We start from the raw sequence: 15120 nt of genomic DNA, 5'->3' as shown, positions 1-15120 counted from the left end.
ACTGCTTTTGTTGTTTGAATGAATGGAGAGAAGATAGGAAGAAATTGAAAACGAGATAGAAAAACGAGACACACAACCGTGACAAGTTTGATAACCAGAATCTGCCCGAACCCTACCATACTTTATACAGATCCATCTCTGAAGTAGAATGACTCTCTTTTCAAAATGTGTTCAAAAGGGAACTACTAATTTGCATTTGTTTAGAGCTTTTAAATTTAACTTCAAAGAACTGTCACATCTCAAAGAGACAGGAGAAGTAAAAAGAAAATCTTCTGTTCTTCGGCTTCCACAAGGCATATTCATGGAATGGTTCTCAAACTCAAAGGGGTCAACAGCAGTCATGGAAAGAGAGTGAACAGATATGACAGTTATACAGTGATCTTGAATATCATTTTTTCTTCATAAAATTATGACATTAATATATATTCAACTTAACAAGCCAAACAGTATAGGAAGGCCTTAAAGAAAGCCACAGTGAGTCCTCTTTTCTTTCTCCTACCTAAGGTAACCAAGATTGAAATTCCTTGGGTATTCTTTCACGCATTTGCCTGTTTTTAAATGGACATATCTGGACATAAAAAGGGCTTATCTTTTATTTACCATATCAAACATAGTCAGTTAAGTCATATTCACATACACTGGGATAAATAATATTTCCTAGTATGACCATCAAATTTTAAGCAACTAGTCTCTCTCTTGCTCTTTTTTTTTTTTTTTAGCTTAAAGAACAGAGATGTATTCAGTCACACTTCCGCAGGCAAGAACTTCAAGATCAAGGTTTTGGCTAATTTACTTTCTGGTGAGGAGACTCTTCCTTTTAGGTCATTCATTGGCTATTAAACTCCCCCACACACATGTACAAACAAAATATCCATGCAACCAGCCTCACTTTGAGGAAAATAATTTAATTAGCTATCTTCCCATTGATACAAATAGAAAAAAAAATTAAAAGATATTAAAATATATGTTTTGGAGATCCATTTTCATTTACTCTGTCTCTAAAATACATTGTCAGATTCGCTAAATGTTCTGTCTCCTCTGTCTTCACCAGAGTCTATGCCACCACCATCACGCACCTGGACACACCTCTCTAGATTGCAAGATTGCACCTTGCAATCTATTCCTACAGGGGAGCCAGCACTATCTTTTTTTTTTTTTTGGATGTGATGTAGACCATTTTTATTAAGTCTGTTACAATACTGTTTCTGTTTTATGTTTTGGTCTTTGGGTGACAGGGCATGTGGGGTCTCAGCTCCCTGACCAGGGATTGGACCCACACCCCTGCACTGGCAGGCAAAGTGTTGACTACTGCACCGCCACGGAAGTTCCTGGCATGACCTTTTAAAAACCTACATTAAATGAAGCCACCATTATATCTAAAAACTTCCAACTTCTTGTTGATATAAGAAGAAAATCCAAAGTCCTGAAAGGTATAGAGTTTCACAGCATCTCATGCTGGTCCCTGCTGAAGCCTCCGCCCTTAGGACTAATCTCTTTCCACCTGACACCTGGCCTTCTTTCTGCTTTGAGGCCTAAAGGACTGATGCTGAAACTGAAGCTCCAATAATTTGGCCACCTGGTGCAAACAGCTGACTCATTGGGAAAAACTTTAATGCTGGGAAAGACTGAAGGCAGAATGAGAAGAGGGAAATAGAGGACAAAATGGTTGGGTGGCATCACCGATTCAAAGTACATGAACACAGGTGAATCTCGGGAGATGGTGAGGGACAGGGAGGCCTGGTATGCTGCAGTCCGTGGGGTCATGAAGAGCTGGACATGACTTGGCAAATGAACACCACCACCAGCTGTTCTGTCTACCTGGAGGCTTCTTCCTCCCATTTGGAGAAAGAGCTCTACTTGTCATTTAACTACAAGCTTTCCTAAAGGATGCTTTCTCTAGCTACCCAGTTCAGAGTTCCCACACTGGTACTTCCCACCATGGTTGTCCTCATAATTCTCTTCAATAGTTTATTTCCCCTCTTTGTAGACATGTATTTACTTCGTTGCTGTCTCCCCCACTCAGATGGAAACATCATGAGGGAAGACTCTTTGCTGCCATATTCCTGGAACCAAGAACAGCTTCATGCATAAAAAGTGCTCAATTAATACGCTCAATTAATGAAGGAAACAGCCTCTGTTCCAAGTACTTTCTGATTGAGGACCCTGTTCCCTCTGTTGAGAGAACAGGGAAAGAACAACTACTGTATCATTTTAAAATCTGACTAGGTGGTTTGGATTAACATCCCAACTCTATACTTGCCAGTAAGTAATTTAATTCTTTGCATGAATGCGCAGGCATGCATGCTCAGTTGTGTCCAACTCTTTGTGAAACCATGGTGCGTAGCCCGCCAGGCTCCTCTGCCCATGGGATTTTCAGGCAAGAATACTGGTCTGCGTGTTGCCATTTCCTCCTCCTGGGGATCTTCCCAACCCAGGGATTGAACTCGCATCTCCTGCTTCTCCTGCACTGGCCGGTGGATTCTTTACCACTGTGCCCCCTGGGAATCCCAATTTAATTCTCTAGGTCTCGGTTATTATATTGGAAAATATGAAATAATGACTTAGCTTACAAAGATGAAATGAGGTAAAGGATATAAAGGCATTTGAAAAACCCTAAAATGCTATATAAATCTCACCATTATTTCAATACACTGGTACATAAATAAAGAATAAAAAATCAGACACTGGATTAAATTTGACATTACAATAATAATTTAAATAATAATCACGTGTAAAATACCCAGAGCCTTTACTTTACCTTTTTATAACTGGATATTCTCTGACATATGCGCTCAATTTTTTCACTACAAATGGCACTGAATTTACTTTGAAGGTCAGTAGGAATCACTTCATTCAAAGAGCTAAGGCTGGTGCAGTTTTGTACGAAATGATCATCACTTTTAGCCAGGGCTTCAAGAATCTGTAGACACACACACACACACACAAAAAAACAGAGCAAGAAAATAAAAGCTTCAAAATCAGCCAAATAAAATGTTCACAATTCCACAACATAGGGTGTTTTTTCCCCAGTGTGCTTCTTTTAGCTGCCTGGGATTTCTGTGTTCAATAAACCCTGGCAGTGAAGTGATGGACTTGTGTGTCTGGCATCTCCTGTTTTCCCTTCTGCTGGCTATAAAAGGCTGCCTGAGGGAGGTGCGGGGACTTCAAAGACGCCCTGCTGAATAAATCAGTACACTCTGATGTGGGAACACACTGCCCATATTTTAGTCAGAGTTATCCAGAACATTTTTTTTCCCCTCAACTTGGTAATAGAACAACAAAAACTAAGGAAAACCATATCCTTTCTTGCTACTGAGAGCCTGGTACAGAGAGTGCGTTTATAATAACAAATGTTCAAAGAAGGATGGAATAAATGAGACTTTCTCTTGCCAAAGTTAAAAAACAATGTCGCTTCCAGTGTCTGAACTCTGTCTGATAAAAGCAGCAGATAAAGCCATTCATAAGATGTGCTCAATTAGTAAATCTTTTGGCTATCTGAATTGATTATAAGGCAGCATGTGTGTGTGTACATCATGAACCACTGAGAATTTCCAATGCACAGAGAATTAATTGTGTGTATTATTTATATGTGGGCTTCTCAGGTGGTGCTAGTGGTAAAGAACCTGCCTGCCCATGCAGGAGACGTAATAGATGCAGGCTCAATCCCTGGGTAGGGAAGATCCCCTGGAGAAGGGAATGGCAACCCACTCCAGTATTCTTGCCTGGAGAATCCCATGGACAGAGGAGCCTGGTGGGCTATGGTTCACAGGGTCACAAAGAGTTGGACACGACTGAAGCAACTTAGCACGAACATTACGTATATGTAGCATTTATGATTGTTCAAGGATCACAATGACTGATACAACTTTGCATGAGGTTTTTATAATATAGTGTGAGATAGACAATGTATAGATGCTATGTTTATTTGAGCTCCCTCGCCACCTCCATTTCCCTGTCTTGCAGAATATGGAGAGGGAGTTTTTGGTTTAATCACTAGTCTAGAAATCAGAGCTCACTTTATCATTAGCAGTGTGGTCTTGGTTAAATTTCTTAATTTCTTTGACTTTCTTCATGTGTAAAACAGTAATATATACAGTATTAAGTTGTACAGTTGTCATATATAAAATAATCCATGTAATTTTGTAAATTTCAAAGAGTTAGAAAATGAGATAAAATAATTACAATAAACTGGTCCCAAACTCTTCTATAGATCTTCTCAGTAGTATAATGCATTAATAGTTGGGAATGGGTTGAATTTTGAAACTATAGATTCTCTATCAATAGATACATATAGTGGTACAATGTCATCATAATGATGGGATAATTTTAAGAAGCTGACTTTCATATTGTAAAGCAATTACCCTCCAATTAAATTTTTAAAAAAATGAAAAAAGAAACTGACTTTCAGAATATAACACAAAAACATAAAATAATTATTTTTGAAATAGTGCATTTGGATTTTTCTATTATTTTCTTCCACTAAAATTTAAAAAATACCTGCTATTATTACTAGATCTATCTCAACTATACACATTTGAAACACAAACTGAAATGAAGAAATAAAGGTGGTGAAGACACATATTTCTTGTTGTACCTGAATCCTCCCAGGGTGATGTAAAAGTAGATGGAACACAAAAGTTCTGACCTGCGGAGGGTGCAATAGGAGTCTGACCGATTTACTTTGTGGAAGGATCGTGGAAAGCAAACAGGGTGACCTCTTACTTACCATGTGTTTTATCCATTTGGATGAAGATCCTCTTCCTCCCTCCCTGTCTTGCTTTAAGGACTAAGGACAAGACTCTTCACAACTAAGAATTATATACACACCTGAAGATCTATTCATAAACTAGTCTGTAAGCTTCGAGAAACTGCATGAAATAAACATGAGCCTTACAGAATTTGAATGCATTTTACGACTTCAAATATTCTTCAGAGGATTATGTACATTTAGGAAAGCACCATCTGTCATGAAAACCATCTGAAACGTTTTCATGATACTGAATTCACAGACATAGCAAACTTACTAAATGCAGAGAACCTCTGCCAAATCAACTAATGCTCACCTGGGCAAGCAGCCCATCTAACATAACACTGTGCTCCAAAAGAGGTCAATTAAAAAAAAAAAAAAAAGACTATACACAGTTGAGTAATGGGGGAAAAAGAACAAGAAAGAGAACTTGAATGATCGGGCAGCTAAAGCATTCACAGCTATTTCATTTTCTAAGGTGGGGGTGGGTGAGGACTTCAGTTGTTTTACTGAGAACATATCTTTCTCTGATAGGAGCGTTCGTACCTTGGCAGTGAGGCTGAAGAAGCCTTTGGGCTCAATCATCTTCTCCACCACGTTGCACTTGATCCCGGCGGTGCTGTCATACTCATACACAACACCATACTCCAGGTGGACATTGTCCACCGTCAAACTCACGTGCTCCTTCTTCCCGTCGATGATTGCCATGGTGTTGAACTTGTCAATTACCTCTGGAAAAAAAGACGACTTTAATTCAGCGAATTCAGGAAGGTGTTTTTTAGTCTCTTCAAATAATCTGAATCTCTCTGAATATTTTTTAGAGTTTTTAAAGGGTGACTAAATCTGCTGTGCTAAATGAAGTATCTAGCTAATGTTTTTAAAGAGAAGAGCATTGAAGAAAAATATAAGATTGACTGATCCAAACGTTACCATTCTAATATGACTAGTTTTATCTTTGCACACCCAGTTTTGATCTATGGACCATATGCAGGCCTACTTATATCTGTATCAACATGAAACACAATTTTTTCATTAAAATCATGCATAACTTCAAGTCAGGGTTCCTAAAACTGCCTCAAACACTGGATGAATATTTTCTCAAAGCAGAAAAAATACAGAAAATCATACTGAAGCAGAAAGGAGATGCAATAATTATTTTTTCAGCAGAGAGTGCCTGAATTTTCCCAAACAGCATCTCCTGAGGCTAACTCATTGAGAAAATGTATCACTGTTGACTGTAATAAAATTTCCATCCTGAATATATTCCTATAGGTTTTTGGCCAACAATCAGTCAGCTAGTGAAAAAAAAAAATGTAGTCTCAAGCAAGAAACTGCTGAGGAATGAGGAATCTAACAGTAAATACTAAGTAAAAATACAGTACTAGTTTACTTAAAACAATTAATCCCTAGAATAAAGGCAGGACCAGTAAATATAAAATAGGAAAGAGCAGAAAAAACATAATTTCAAAGGAACTATGAACTTTCTAAACTAGGGCTTCTCAAATTTTATTGTACATACAGATATTATCTTGCTAAAATTGAGATTCTCACTCAGTAGATGGAGGGTGGGGCTGAGCCTCTGTATCTCCATCCTACTTACGTGATACAGGTGCTCATTGTTTGTGAACCACATTGGAGTGGGAAGGTTGACACAACATTGAAACTCAAAACAAGGAAACACATTATAGCTGGGGTTTGAATCCTCATTCTACCACTTACTAGCTTGGGCACATTCATTAACCTCTATGGACCTCAATTTCTTCTCCATAAAGTTTGGGTGATGATAATTTGGATGCTTTTGAACTGCAGTGTTGGAGAAGACTCCTGAGAGTCCCTTGGACTGCAAGGAGATCCAACCAGTCAATCCTAAAAGAAATTAACCCTGAATATTCATTGGAAGGACTGATGCTGAAGCTGAAGCTCTAATACTTTGACCAGCTGATGCAAAGAGCTGACTCACTGGAAAAACTCTGATGCTGGGAAAGATGAAGGCAGGAGGAGAAGGGTATAACAGAGAATGAGATGGTTGGATGGCATCACTGACTCACTGGACATGAGTTTGAGCAAACTCTGAGAGATGGTGAAGGACAGGGAAGTCCGGTGTGCTGCAGTCCCATGGGGTAAAAAAGAGTTGGACATGACTGAGTGACTGAACAACAAAACAGAGCTTCATTTCTGATAAGCTGATAAGGTAATCCATTTGAAATATCTAACAGAGTGCCTAAGAAAGTGGCGTAGCTATTCCATGTTAGCCATGAGCAATTATGACTTAGGGATTTGATGTGACATCTATTTGAGATGATGACTAAGGTAGTCACCCGAACATATAAGGTTTTTAATAACTGGGACTCGGCAATGGCACATTGACAAAGAATCCTATAAGCCCAAGAGGAGAAGAAGAAACCCACCTTCTACTTTACAGTCAAAGGAATCCCCTGCTTCATCTCCTGGAGGTTTGGAGTTGGACTTCTGAAGGTCTTCCTGAGCGCTCTCAACACTATTATAAACCCATTGTATGGAATCTTGCTGGAAATGAAGGAAAGAAACCTCAGAGGTATTTAATATCAGTGTTTCCTAAAATGCATATCCATTTCATTAATGTGCTTCAGAAGAAGAGCTGACAATCTTATTCACCCTTCTAGTTTAAATACAATAAAATTTGAAAGAGAAGGAAAGTCAATGTCCAAAACTGACAGGAAGTCAATGGCAATTAATATTGTTTTTAACAAACTGACCTTTTTAAGCTTGAGGTTTTTTCTTCCAAAGATGGGTTTTTAAATAAGATGCATTTCCCAAATGTCTTACTCAAATGACTCAAGCATATCGTATAATGAACTATAAATTACATTTGTAAACAAAATAAATGGTAGATGGATACTTTTCTGAAGAAGCAGTCATCTGTAAGTATACAGATGATTTAAATGTACTTCTTTAAAATTTTTTTTTTATGTAGACCAATTTTATAGTCTTCCTTGAATTTGTTACAGTGTTCTGTCTGTTTTACATTTTAGTTTTTGGCCATGAAGCATGTGGGATCTTAGTTCCCTCACCAGGGATCGAACCTGCACCCCCTGCACTGGAAGGCAAATCGCAACCACTGGACTACCAGGGAAGTCCCTAAAAAGCTCTCTTAACAGTCACACATGTTTCAAACACACTTAATGTTTTTTGTGAAACAAACCAATAAGAAAACTGGAAGAATATTTTTCAACTCATGGGGTTCCCAACTGATATAACTACCTTTTAATCTTTCTACATCATAAATGATCCCGTATTTTCAGTAGCAGTTCCCCATCTTATTTAGATAAATGAGAAAGATGAAATGGCTACCAAGTAAATGTTTACAGGGTAGCATTACTTTAATGTTTGTAGTTTTCCTAGGTAGGGTGATAAGATGAGTTGCATGACTGAAGCGTGATATAATTTGTATTATCCATCTTCACAATTGTGTTTAATTATTGTAGTGCTATACACTATTAAAGGCTTCCCTGATAGCTCAGTTGGTAAAGAATCTGCCTGCAATGCAGGGATCTCCGTTCGATTCCTGGGTCAGGAAGATCCGCTGGAGAAGGGATAGGCTACTCACTCCAGTATTCTTGGGCTTCCCTTGGGGCTCCGCTGGTAAAGAATCTGCCTGCAATGCATGAGACCTGGGTTTGATCCCTGGGTTGGGAAGATCCCCTGGAGAAGGGAAAGGCTACCCACTCCAGTATTCTGGCCTGGAGAATTCCATGGGCTGTCACAAAGAATCAGACATGACTAAGAGACTTTCATTTCACTTATATATCATTAAGGGCTTCCCTGGTGGCTCAGATGGTAAAGCCTGCAATGTGGGAGACCTGGGTTCGATCCCTGGGTTGGGAAGATCCCCTGGAGAAGGGAATAGCAACCCACTCTAGTACTCTTGCCTAGAAAATCCCATGGATGGAGGAGCCTGGGGCTCGGCTTCAAAGTCTGACATGACTGAGCGACTTCACTTTCACTTTCATATATCATTAAAAGGCTCCCCAGGTGGTGCAGTCATAAAGAATCCACCTGTCTATGCAGGAGATGCAAGAGATGAGGGCTCAATCCCTCGATCAGGAAGGTCCCCTGGAGAAGGAAAGAGCAACCCACTCCAGTATTCTTGCCTGGAAAGTTCCATAGAGAAACCTGGTGGGCTATAGTCCATGACATTGCCAAGAGTCAGACACAACTGAGCAAGTGAGCACCAATACCACATCATTAAAATGCTAGTTAACACTTAATCATGCAAATAAACTTTGGTAACTGGTTGTGGCCTTCAAGGAACCAATCCCCCAGAATCCAAACCTTTGTGTAGCTCCTTCTGACCCTGGGCTTGGTCATGTGATCTGACTTTTCAGAGGGCTAGTAACAAGCACCATATAGAGATCATCACTTGGAATATTCCCTCTTGAAACCTAGACACTATGCAGAAAGAATTATGCTTAGGACTGGAAAGGAGGGCCAGGTGGAGTGGCTCTGGAGTGAGAAACCTTCAGGAGGGGACCCCAGTACCAGTCAGTTCCTAGCAGAATGAAGCCCTCACCTCAAGGAACCAACACCAAGTCAACCGGAGAAGCAAGAGAAATAATTAATCACTGTTGTTCCAAGTCACAAAGTTTGGAACAGTCTGTTTTGCAGCAATGGATACCTGCTAGAGTGTGTTATTTACCTGGTGAATTTCTCTGTTTATTTTCTCCTTTTCTTAATTATTTCACTGGTCAACACCTCTCCAACAAGGAAGATATGGGAAATGAAAAGAAATGAAACTCAACTCAATTTAACTACTTCTTAAAATTCTGGCATAAGGGGAAAGATCTGATCTTTCAGTATCTTTTTAAAACTTCATTCACTAACATAGTTCAATAAATATGTATGAAACTACTGTTAATCCAAGTAACCTATGCAGCTGCATGTGAATTCCAATTTGCTATGCTCGTTTGACCTTATTAGTAAGCAGAATTGATGAGCTAATTTCTTGGAGGCTCAGTATTTTGCAGGATGTCAGTCCTGGCCCAAGAGAAAGTAGTCATTCAGCTTTCCATTTTGGACACAAAATCATATTCCCAAATCCAAAAAAAGGAGTATTTTAGGTGCATGACAGAAAAAAAAAAGAATGCCTCTCCTTTAGAATTTCTTTTGCACTCAATTAATTTGAGAGAATTTTCTTTTTCTAACCCAATACTCATTTGTATCTCATGAGATAGTAAGTTTTGCTTACCAAATAGGATTTTAACTTTGTTTTTGTATGGCATGTAAAGTTTGAATCAATGGACAATGCTTAAAATTTTAAGTAATGGCAAACACATTGTGGTATTTTCTTTTAAGCGCTAACTTCAGTTACCTAAATAAAACATATCCAACAGTCAATCACGGACTCTATACAGTATAACCTACAATTCTTTCTCACAGAAGTTTTATAATAAACAGTGTAAGCATTTATAATTCATATATACCAACAAAGATACATGCTGACCATTACAGATTCTAAAGCATCTGTCAAGAAAATAGTTCAGGCCTTTAGATTTCAATTTGATAAACAACTATTTGAAAACTCATCACAAGGAAAATGAAAATAGCCCAGGACACTGTTTAAACTGGTGATAATACTACAGCAGCAAAATGTGGCCACTTAGGCAGAATCGATTATAACTAATTATGCGCATAAAAGAAGCATTATGAGATTGACAATGCTGTGCTTAAATATGAACCTGGCAGTGGAAACCACAGACAGTTCTGGCATCATCGCATGCCATCCCCAGGGCCTTCTGAGCACGTTCGCCATTACAGCTGCACCGAGGGCATTTACCTTCGTTGGTCTCCGGTACTTCCTGCAGGCCGTGACATGGGCAATCACGCTGGCATGTGTCTCTTTGCTGACATTGATTCCGTTGACTTTGATGATACACTGTCCAGGGTGAAGACCAGCGGCTGCAGCCACAGTTCCTTTAAATACAAATGAGAAAATTGCCAAAAACTAATTATAGGAATATGATTCATTTCTATCCCATGTAACATAGGGAAGCAATTTTATTTTATTTAAGTTCCATATAGCAAATTTTTAAAATTAGAGTATAACTGCTTTATAATTTTGTTATATATATATATATATCCCCTCCCCTCCCTTTTGAACCTCCCTCCCTTCCCATCCCTTTTCCCACCCCTCTAGGTCATCACAGAGCACTGAGCTGACTCCCTATGCTATACAGCAGCTTCCTACTATGTACCTATGCACACGGTGTATATGTCAATGCTAATCTCCCAATATGTCCTACCCTCCACTTCCCACCCACCCCGTGTCCACAAGTCCATCTCAGTTTCAAAATGTAATAAAGATCTAGCTAGTATGTTCATGGGCTTCCCTGGTGGCTCAGATGGTAAAGAATCTGCCTGCAGTGTGGGAGGGCTGGGTGCAATCCCTGGGTTGAGAAGATTCCCTGGAGAAGGGAACAGCTGCCCACTCCAGTATTCTTGCCTGGAGAATTCCATGGACAGAAGAGTTCTTGATGAATTTGGCTCTGATGGCAATGCCTTTTCAAACATTCTCTATTTATTTGGCCATTCAAACTGTGTTGAACAGAGTATCTTCCCACCCCATCTAAGAATTCGTTTGAAGGGATATTATAAAGAGATCTTTATCATGCTAATCAGTTACTTCCCCTTTTAAATGTCTCAGTCAGTCAGTCAGTCCAGTCACTAAGTCATGTCCGACTCTTTGCCACCCCATGAATCACAGCACGCCAGGCCTCCCGTCCATCACCAACACTAAGAGTTCACTCAAACTCATATCCATCGAGTCGGTGATGCCATCCAGCCATCTCATCCTCGGTTGTCCCCTTCTCCTCCTGCTCCCAATCCTTCCCAGCACCAGAGTGTTTTCCAATGAGTCAACTCTTCTCATGAGGTGGCCAAAGTATTGGAGTTTCAGCTTCAACATCAGTCCTTCCAATGAACACCCAGGACTGATCTCCTTTAGGATGGACTGCTTGGATCTCCTTGCAGTACTAGGGACTCTCAAGAGTCTTCTCCAACAACAACACAGTTCAAAAGCATCAATTCTTCTATACTTAGCTTTCTTTACAGTCCAACTCTCACATCTATATAAGACTACTGGAAAAACCATAGCCATGACTAGACAGACCTTTGCTGGCAAAGTAATATCTCTGCTGTTCAATATGCTCTCTTGGTTGGTCATAACTTTTCTTCCAAGGAGTAAGCATCTTTTAATTTCATGGATGCAGTCACCATCTGCAGTGATTTTGGAGCCTAAAAAAAATAACGTCTGACACTGTTTCCACTGTGTCACCATCTATTTGCCATGAAGTGATGGGACCAGATGCCATGATCTTCGTTTTCTGAATGTTGAGCTTTCATCCAACTTTTTCACTTTCCTCTTTCACTTACATCAAAAGGCTTTTCAGTTCCTCTTCACTTTCTGCCATAAAGGTGGTGTCATCTGCATATCATATCATTGAGATTTCTCCCAGCAATCTTGATTGCAGTTTGTGCTTTTTCCGGCCCCGTGTTTCTCATGATGTACTGTGCATTGAAGTTAAATAAGCAGGATGACAATACACAGCCTTGACGTACTCTTTTTCCTATTTGGAACCAGTCTGTTGTTCCATGTCCAGTTCTAACTATTGCTTCCTGACCTGCATATTGGTTTCTCAAGAAGCAGGTCAGGTGGTCTGGTATTCCCATCTCTTTCAGAATTTTCCACAGTTTATTGTGATCCACACAGTCAAAGGCTCTGGCATAGTCAATAAAGCAGAAATAGATGTTTTTCTGGAACTTTCTTGCTTTTTCCATGATCCAGCAGATGTTGGCATTTTGATCTCTGGTTCTGCTTTTTCTAAAACCAGCTTGAACATCTGGAATTTCACGGTTCATGTATTGCTGAAGCCTGTCTTAGAGAATTTTGAGCATTACTTTACTACCATGTGAGATGAGTGCCATTGTGTGGTAGTTTGAGCATTCTTTGGCATTGCCTTTCTTTGGGATTGGAATGAAAACTGACCTTTCCAGTCCTCTGGCCACTGCTGGGTTTTCCAAATTTGCTGGCATATTGAGTGCATCATTTTCACAACATCATCTTTTAGAATTTGAAACAGCTCAACTGGAATTCCATCACCTCCACTAGCTTTGTTCGTAGTGATGCTTTCTAAGGCCCACTTGACTTCACAGTCCAGGATGTCTGGCTCTAGGTGAGTGATCACACCATCATGATTATCTGGGTCATGAAGCTCTTTTTTATACAGTTCTTCTGTGTATTCTTGCCACTTTTTCTTAATATCTCCTGCTTCTGTTTGGTCCATACCATTTCTGTCCTTTATCGAGCCCATCTTTGCATGAAATGCAAAGATGTCAAATGTCTAATCAATCTAATGTTCTATACATGCAAATATAATGGCAAAATGAGAAAACCAGAAGCACAGGCCTTTTTACCTTCATTTAATCTACAAAATCTCTGCATATTAAAATAGTCTTCACTTTCATTTTTTAAAATAACAATTAAAAGAAATTCTTAAAAAAAAAATCAAATCAATAGCAACTAGGAGTGAACTGGATTTGCTAAGAAAATGAGTTTAGGATATGTACAAAGAGTCAGGAACCAGAGAACTTGTGGAGAATAAAGTTAATCAGAAAACATCAACTGTCCACCATTTATTTGCATAGATACAGTGGCATATTCTAACCAGTGAGCTAAGATTTTCAGGACCTGCCAATCAATACTATTTGATATTCCAAACAAATCAACATTTACAAAGCACCACTGCTAAATATAATGTATGTAATTAATATAAATGATTATAAAATTATCATAAGCATGTTAGAAGAAGCTTCCTTTGCAAGCAAATAATAAAGGATTTATTAAGCATGTTATTAAACATGTTAAAGAACATAACTGATATTCAAAAAGACAGTATACATTTTCTTCTCACTAAAATTCACTTCCAGAAATATTTAGTGGTTTTTTTGGATTAAGCTGAGCATTGAGGGAGGGAGGGGCGGAGGGAGAGACACTATCAGCAGAAAGAACAGCCTGGAATCTTTGAAAAAAAAAGAAGGAGGCGTTGTACAAATGAACTTATCTACAAAACAGAAATAGAGCAACAGACGTAGAAAACAAACTTATGGTTACCAGGATATAAGAAAAGGGGAGGGATAAATTGGGAGAATGGGACTGACATACACTCATTATTACATATAGAACAGATAACTAAAAGGACCTACTAATGCATAGCACAGGGAACTCTACTCAATACTCTGTAATGGATTATATGGGAAAACAATCTAAAAAAGAGTAGATATATGTATATGCATATCTGACTCACTTTGCTATACACCTGAAGCTAACACAACATTTTAAATAAACCATACTCCAATATTTAAAAAAAGCAACAACAACAAGAAGAAAAGAAAGAACAGCCCAAAAAAGAGGTACTGAATCAAGAAATAACCTGGACATTTGGGACCATAGGAGCAATTGGTGTCCGTCTTGAATGAAAGTGAGTGAAAAATATAGGAGAACAAAGCAGAGGCAGGTTTTGAAACTTACAAAGTGAACATTATTATATACACAAGAGGAAAAACATTTAAGAATTTTAAGCAGAGAGGTGACATGATCCCTCCCCACCCATTGAAACAGGATGGATCATTGGAGTTCAAGTCAAAAATCAAAATCACAGTAAGCATCTACTGCAAACTCCCAGGTTGGAATTAAGGTAGCATTAGTTATGAAGAGGAGAACGAGATCAAGTATTTGATGTTTGATGATGGAGTTGATGGAGAGGTGAGAGTACCCAGGGTCATTCCTGTGCCTCTAGACTCAGTGGCTGAGTAGATGGAGTCACTTAAATGAAGAGAGACCGCCCCGGAGGTAAAGCAACTTCAGAGAATAGATGAAAAGTTCAACTGGGGAAAACACTGGATTTTAAGGTGCCAAAGGGGCACTGATGTATAATGAACAATTAGATCTTAGCTATAGAATTCAAGGAATCTGAGCAAAGAGATTCAGAAATCCGCAGCAAAGAGGATCAATACAATTGTTTATGTAGAAAGCACAGAAGGCAGAGAAGAGAAGAGAGTGCCAACAGTTACGGGGTCAACAGTTGAAGAGTTGGCAGAGAAGGGATAGGAGAAAAATCCAAAAAGCACCATCTCAGAAGTCAAAATATGACTAAACATATTTTGTTTCACCCCAACAAGACTAGTCAGTTTAAACAAACGGGACAGAAAATTCAATTAAGACAGGAACTTTCAATATCCATTGCACTTCTCAGTTTAGTCCATGATTACTCTTATAAGACATAGGCTACTCTTGAAGACATGCGTAGGAGGTGGGAGGAGCTATAGCACTGGGCTGAAAT

At 39.0% G+C, this 15120-nt stretch overlaps 1 protein-coding gene across 3 annotated transcripts in view; it reads right to left on the bottom strand.

Annotated features, from left to right (window-relative positions):
* Window positions 1-15120, bottom strand: part of PREX2 (phosphatidylinositol-3,4,5-trisphosphate dependent Rac exchange factor 2) — a 303487-nt gene that overhangs the window by 137651 nt on the left and 150716 nt on the right. For all 3 annotated transcript variants that reach the window (XR_011259007.1, XM_069600206.1, XM_069600207.1), the window contains exons 20-23: window positions 10560-10696; window positions 7156-7273; window positions 5294-5478; window positions 2759-2920 (exon numbers count right to left, since the gene is read on the bottom strand). Coding sequence is in view for 2 of the 3 variants with exons in the window: in XM_069600206.1 (XP_069456307.1) it covers window positions 2759-2920; window positions 5294-5478; window positions 7156-7273; window positions 10560-10696 (602 nt within the window). In the remaining variant the exon portion in view is untranslated. The remainder of the gene's footprint in view (window positions 1-2758; window positions 2921-5293; window positions 5479-7155; window positions 7274-10559; window positions 10697-15120) is intronic.

Source organism: Ovis canadensis, chromosome 9, assembly GCF_042477335.2.
Source record: "Ovis canadensis isolate MfBH-ARS-UI-01 breed Bighorn chromosome 9, ARS-UI_OviCan_v2, whole genome shotgun sequence".
NCBI lineage: Eukaryota > Metazoa > Chordata > Mammalia > Artiodactyla > Bovidae > Ovis > Ovis canadensis.
This window is presented reverse-complemented; position numbering and strand designations above follow the sequence as displayed.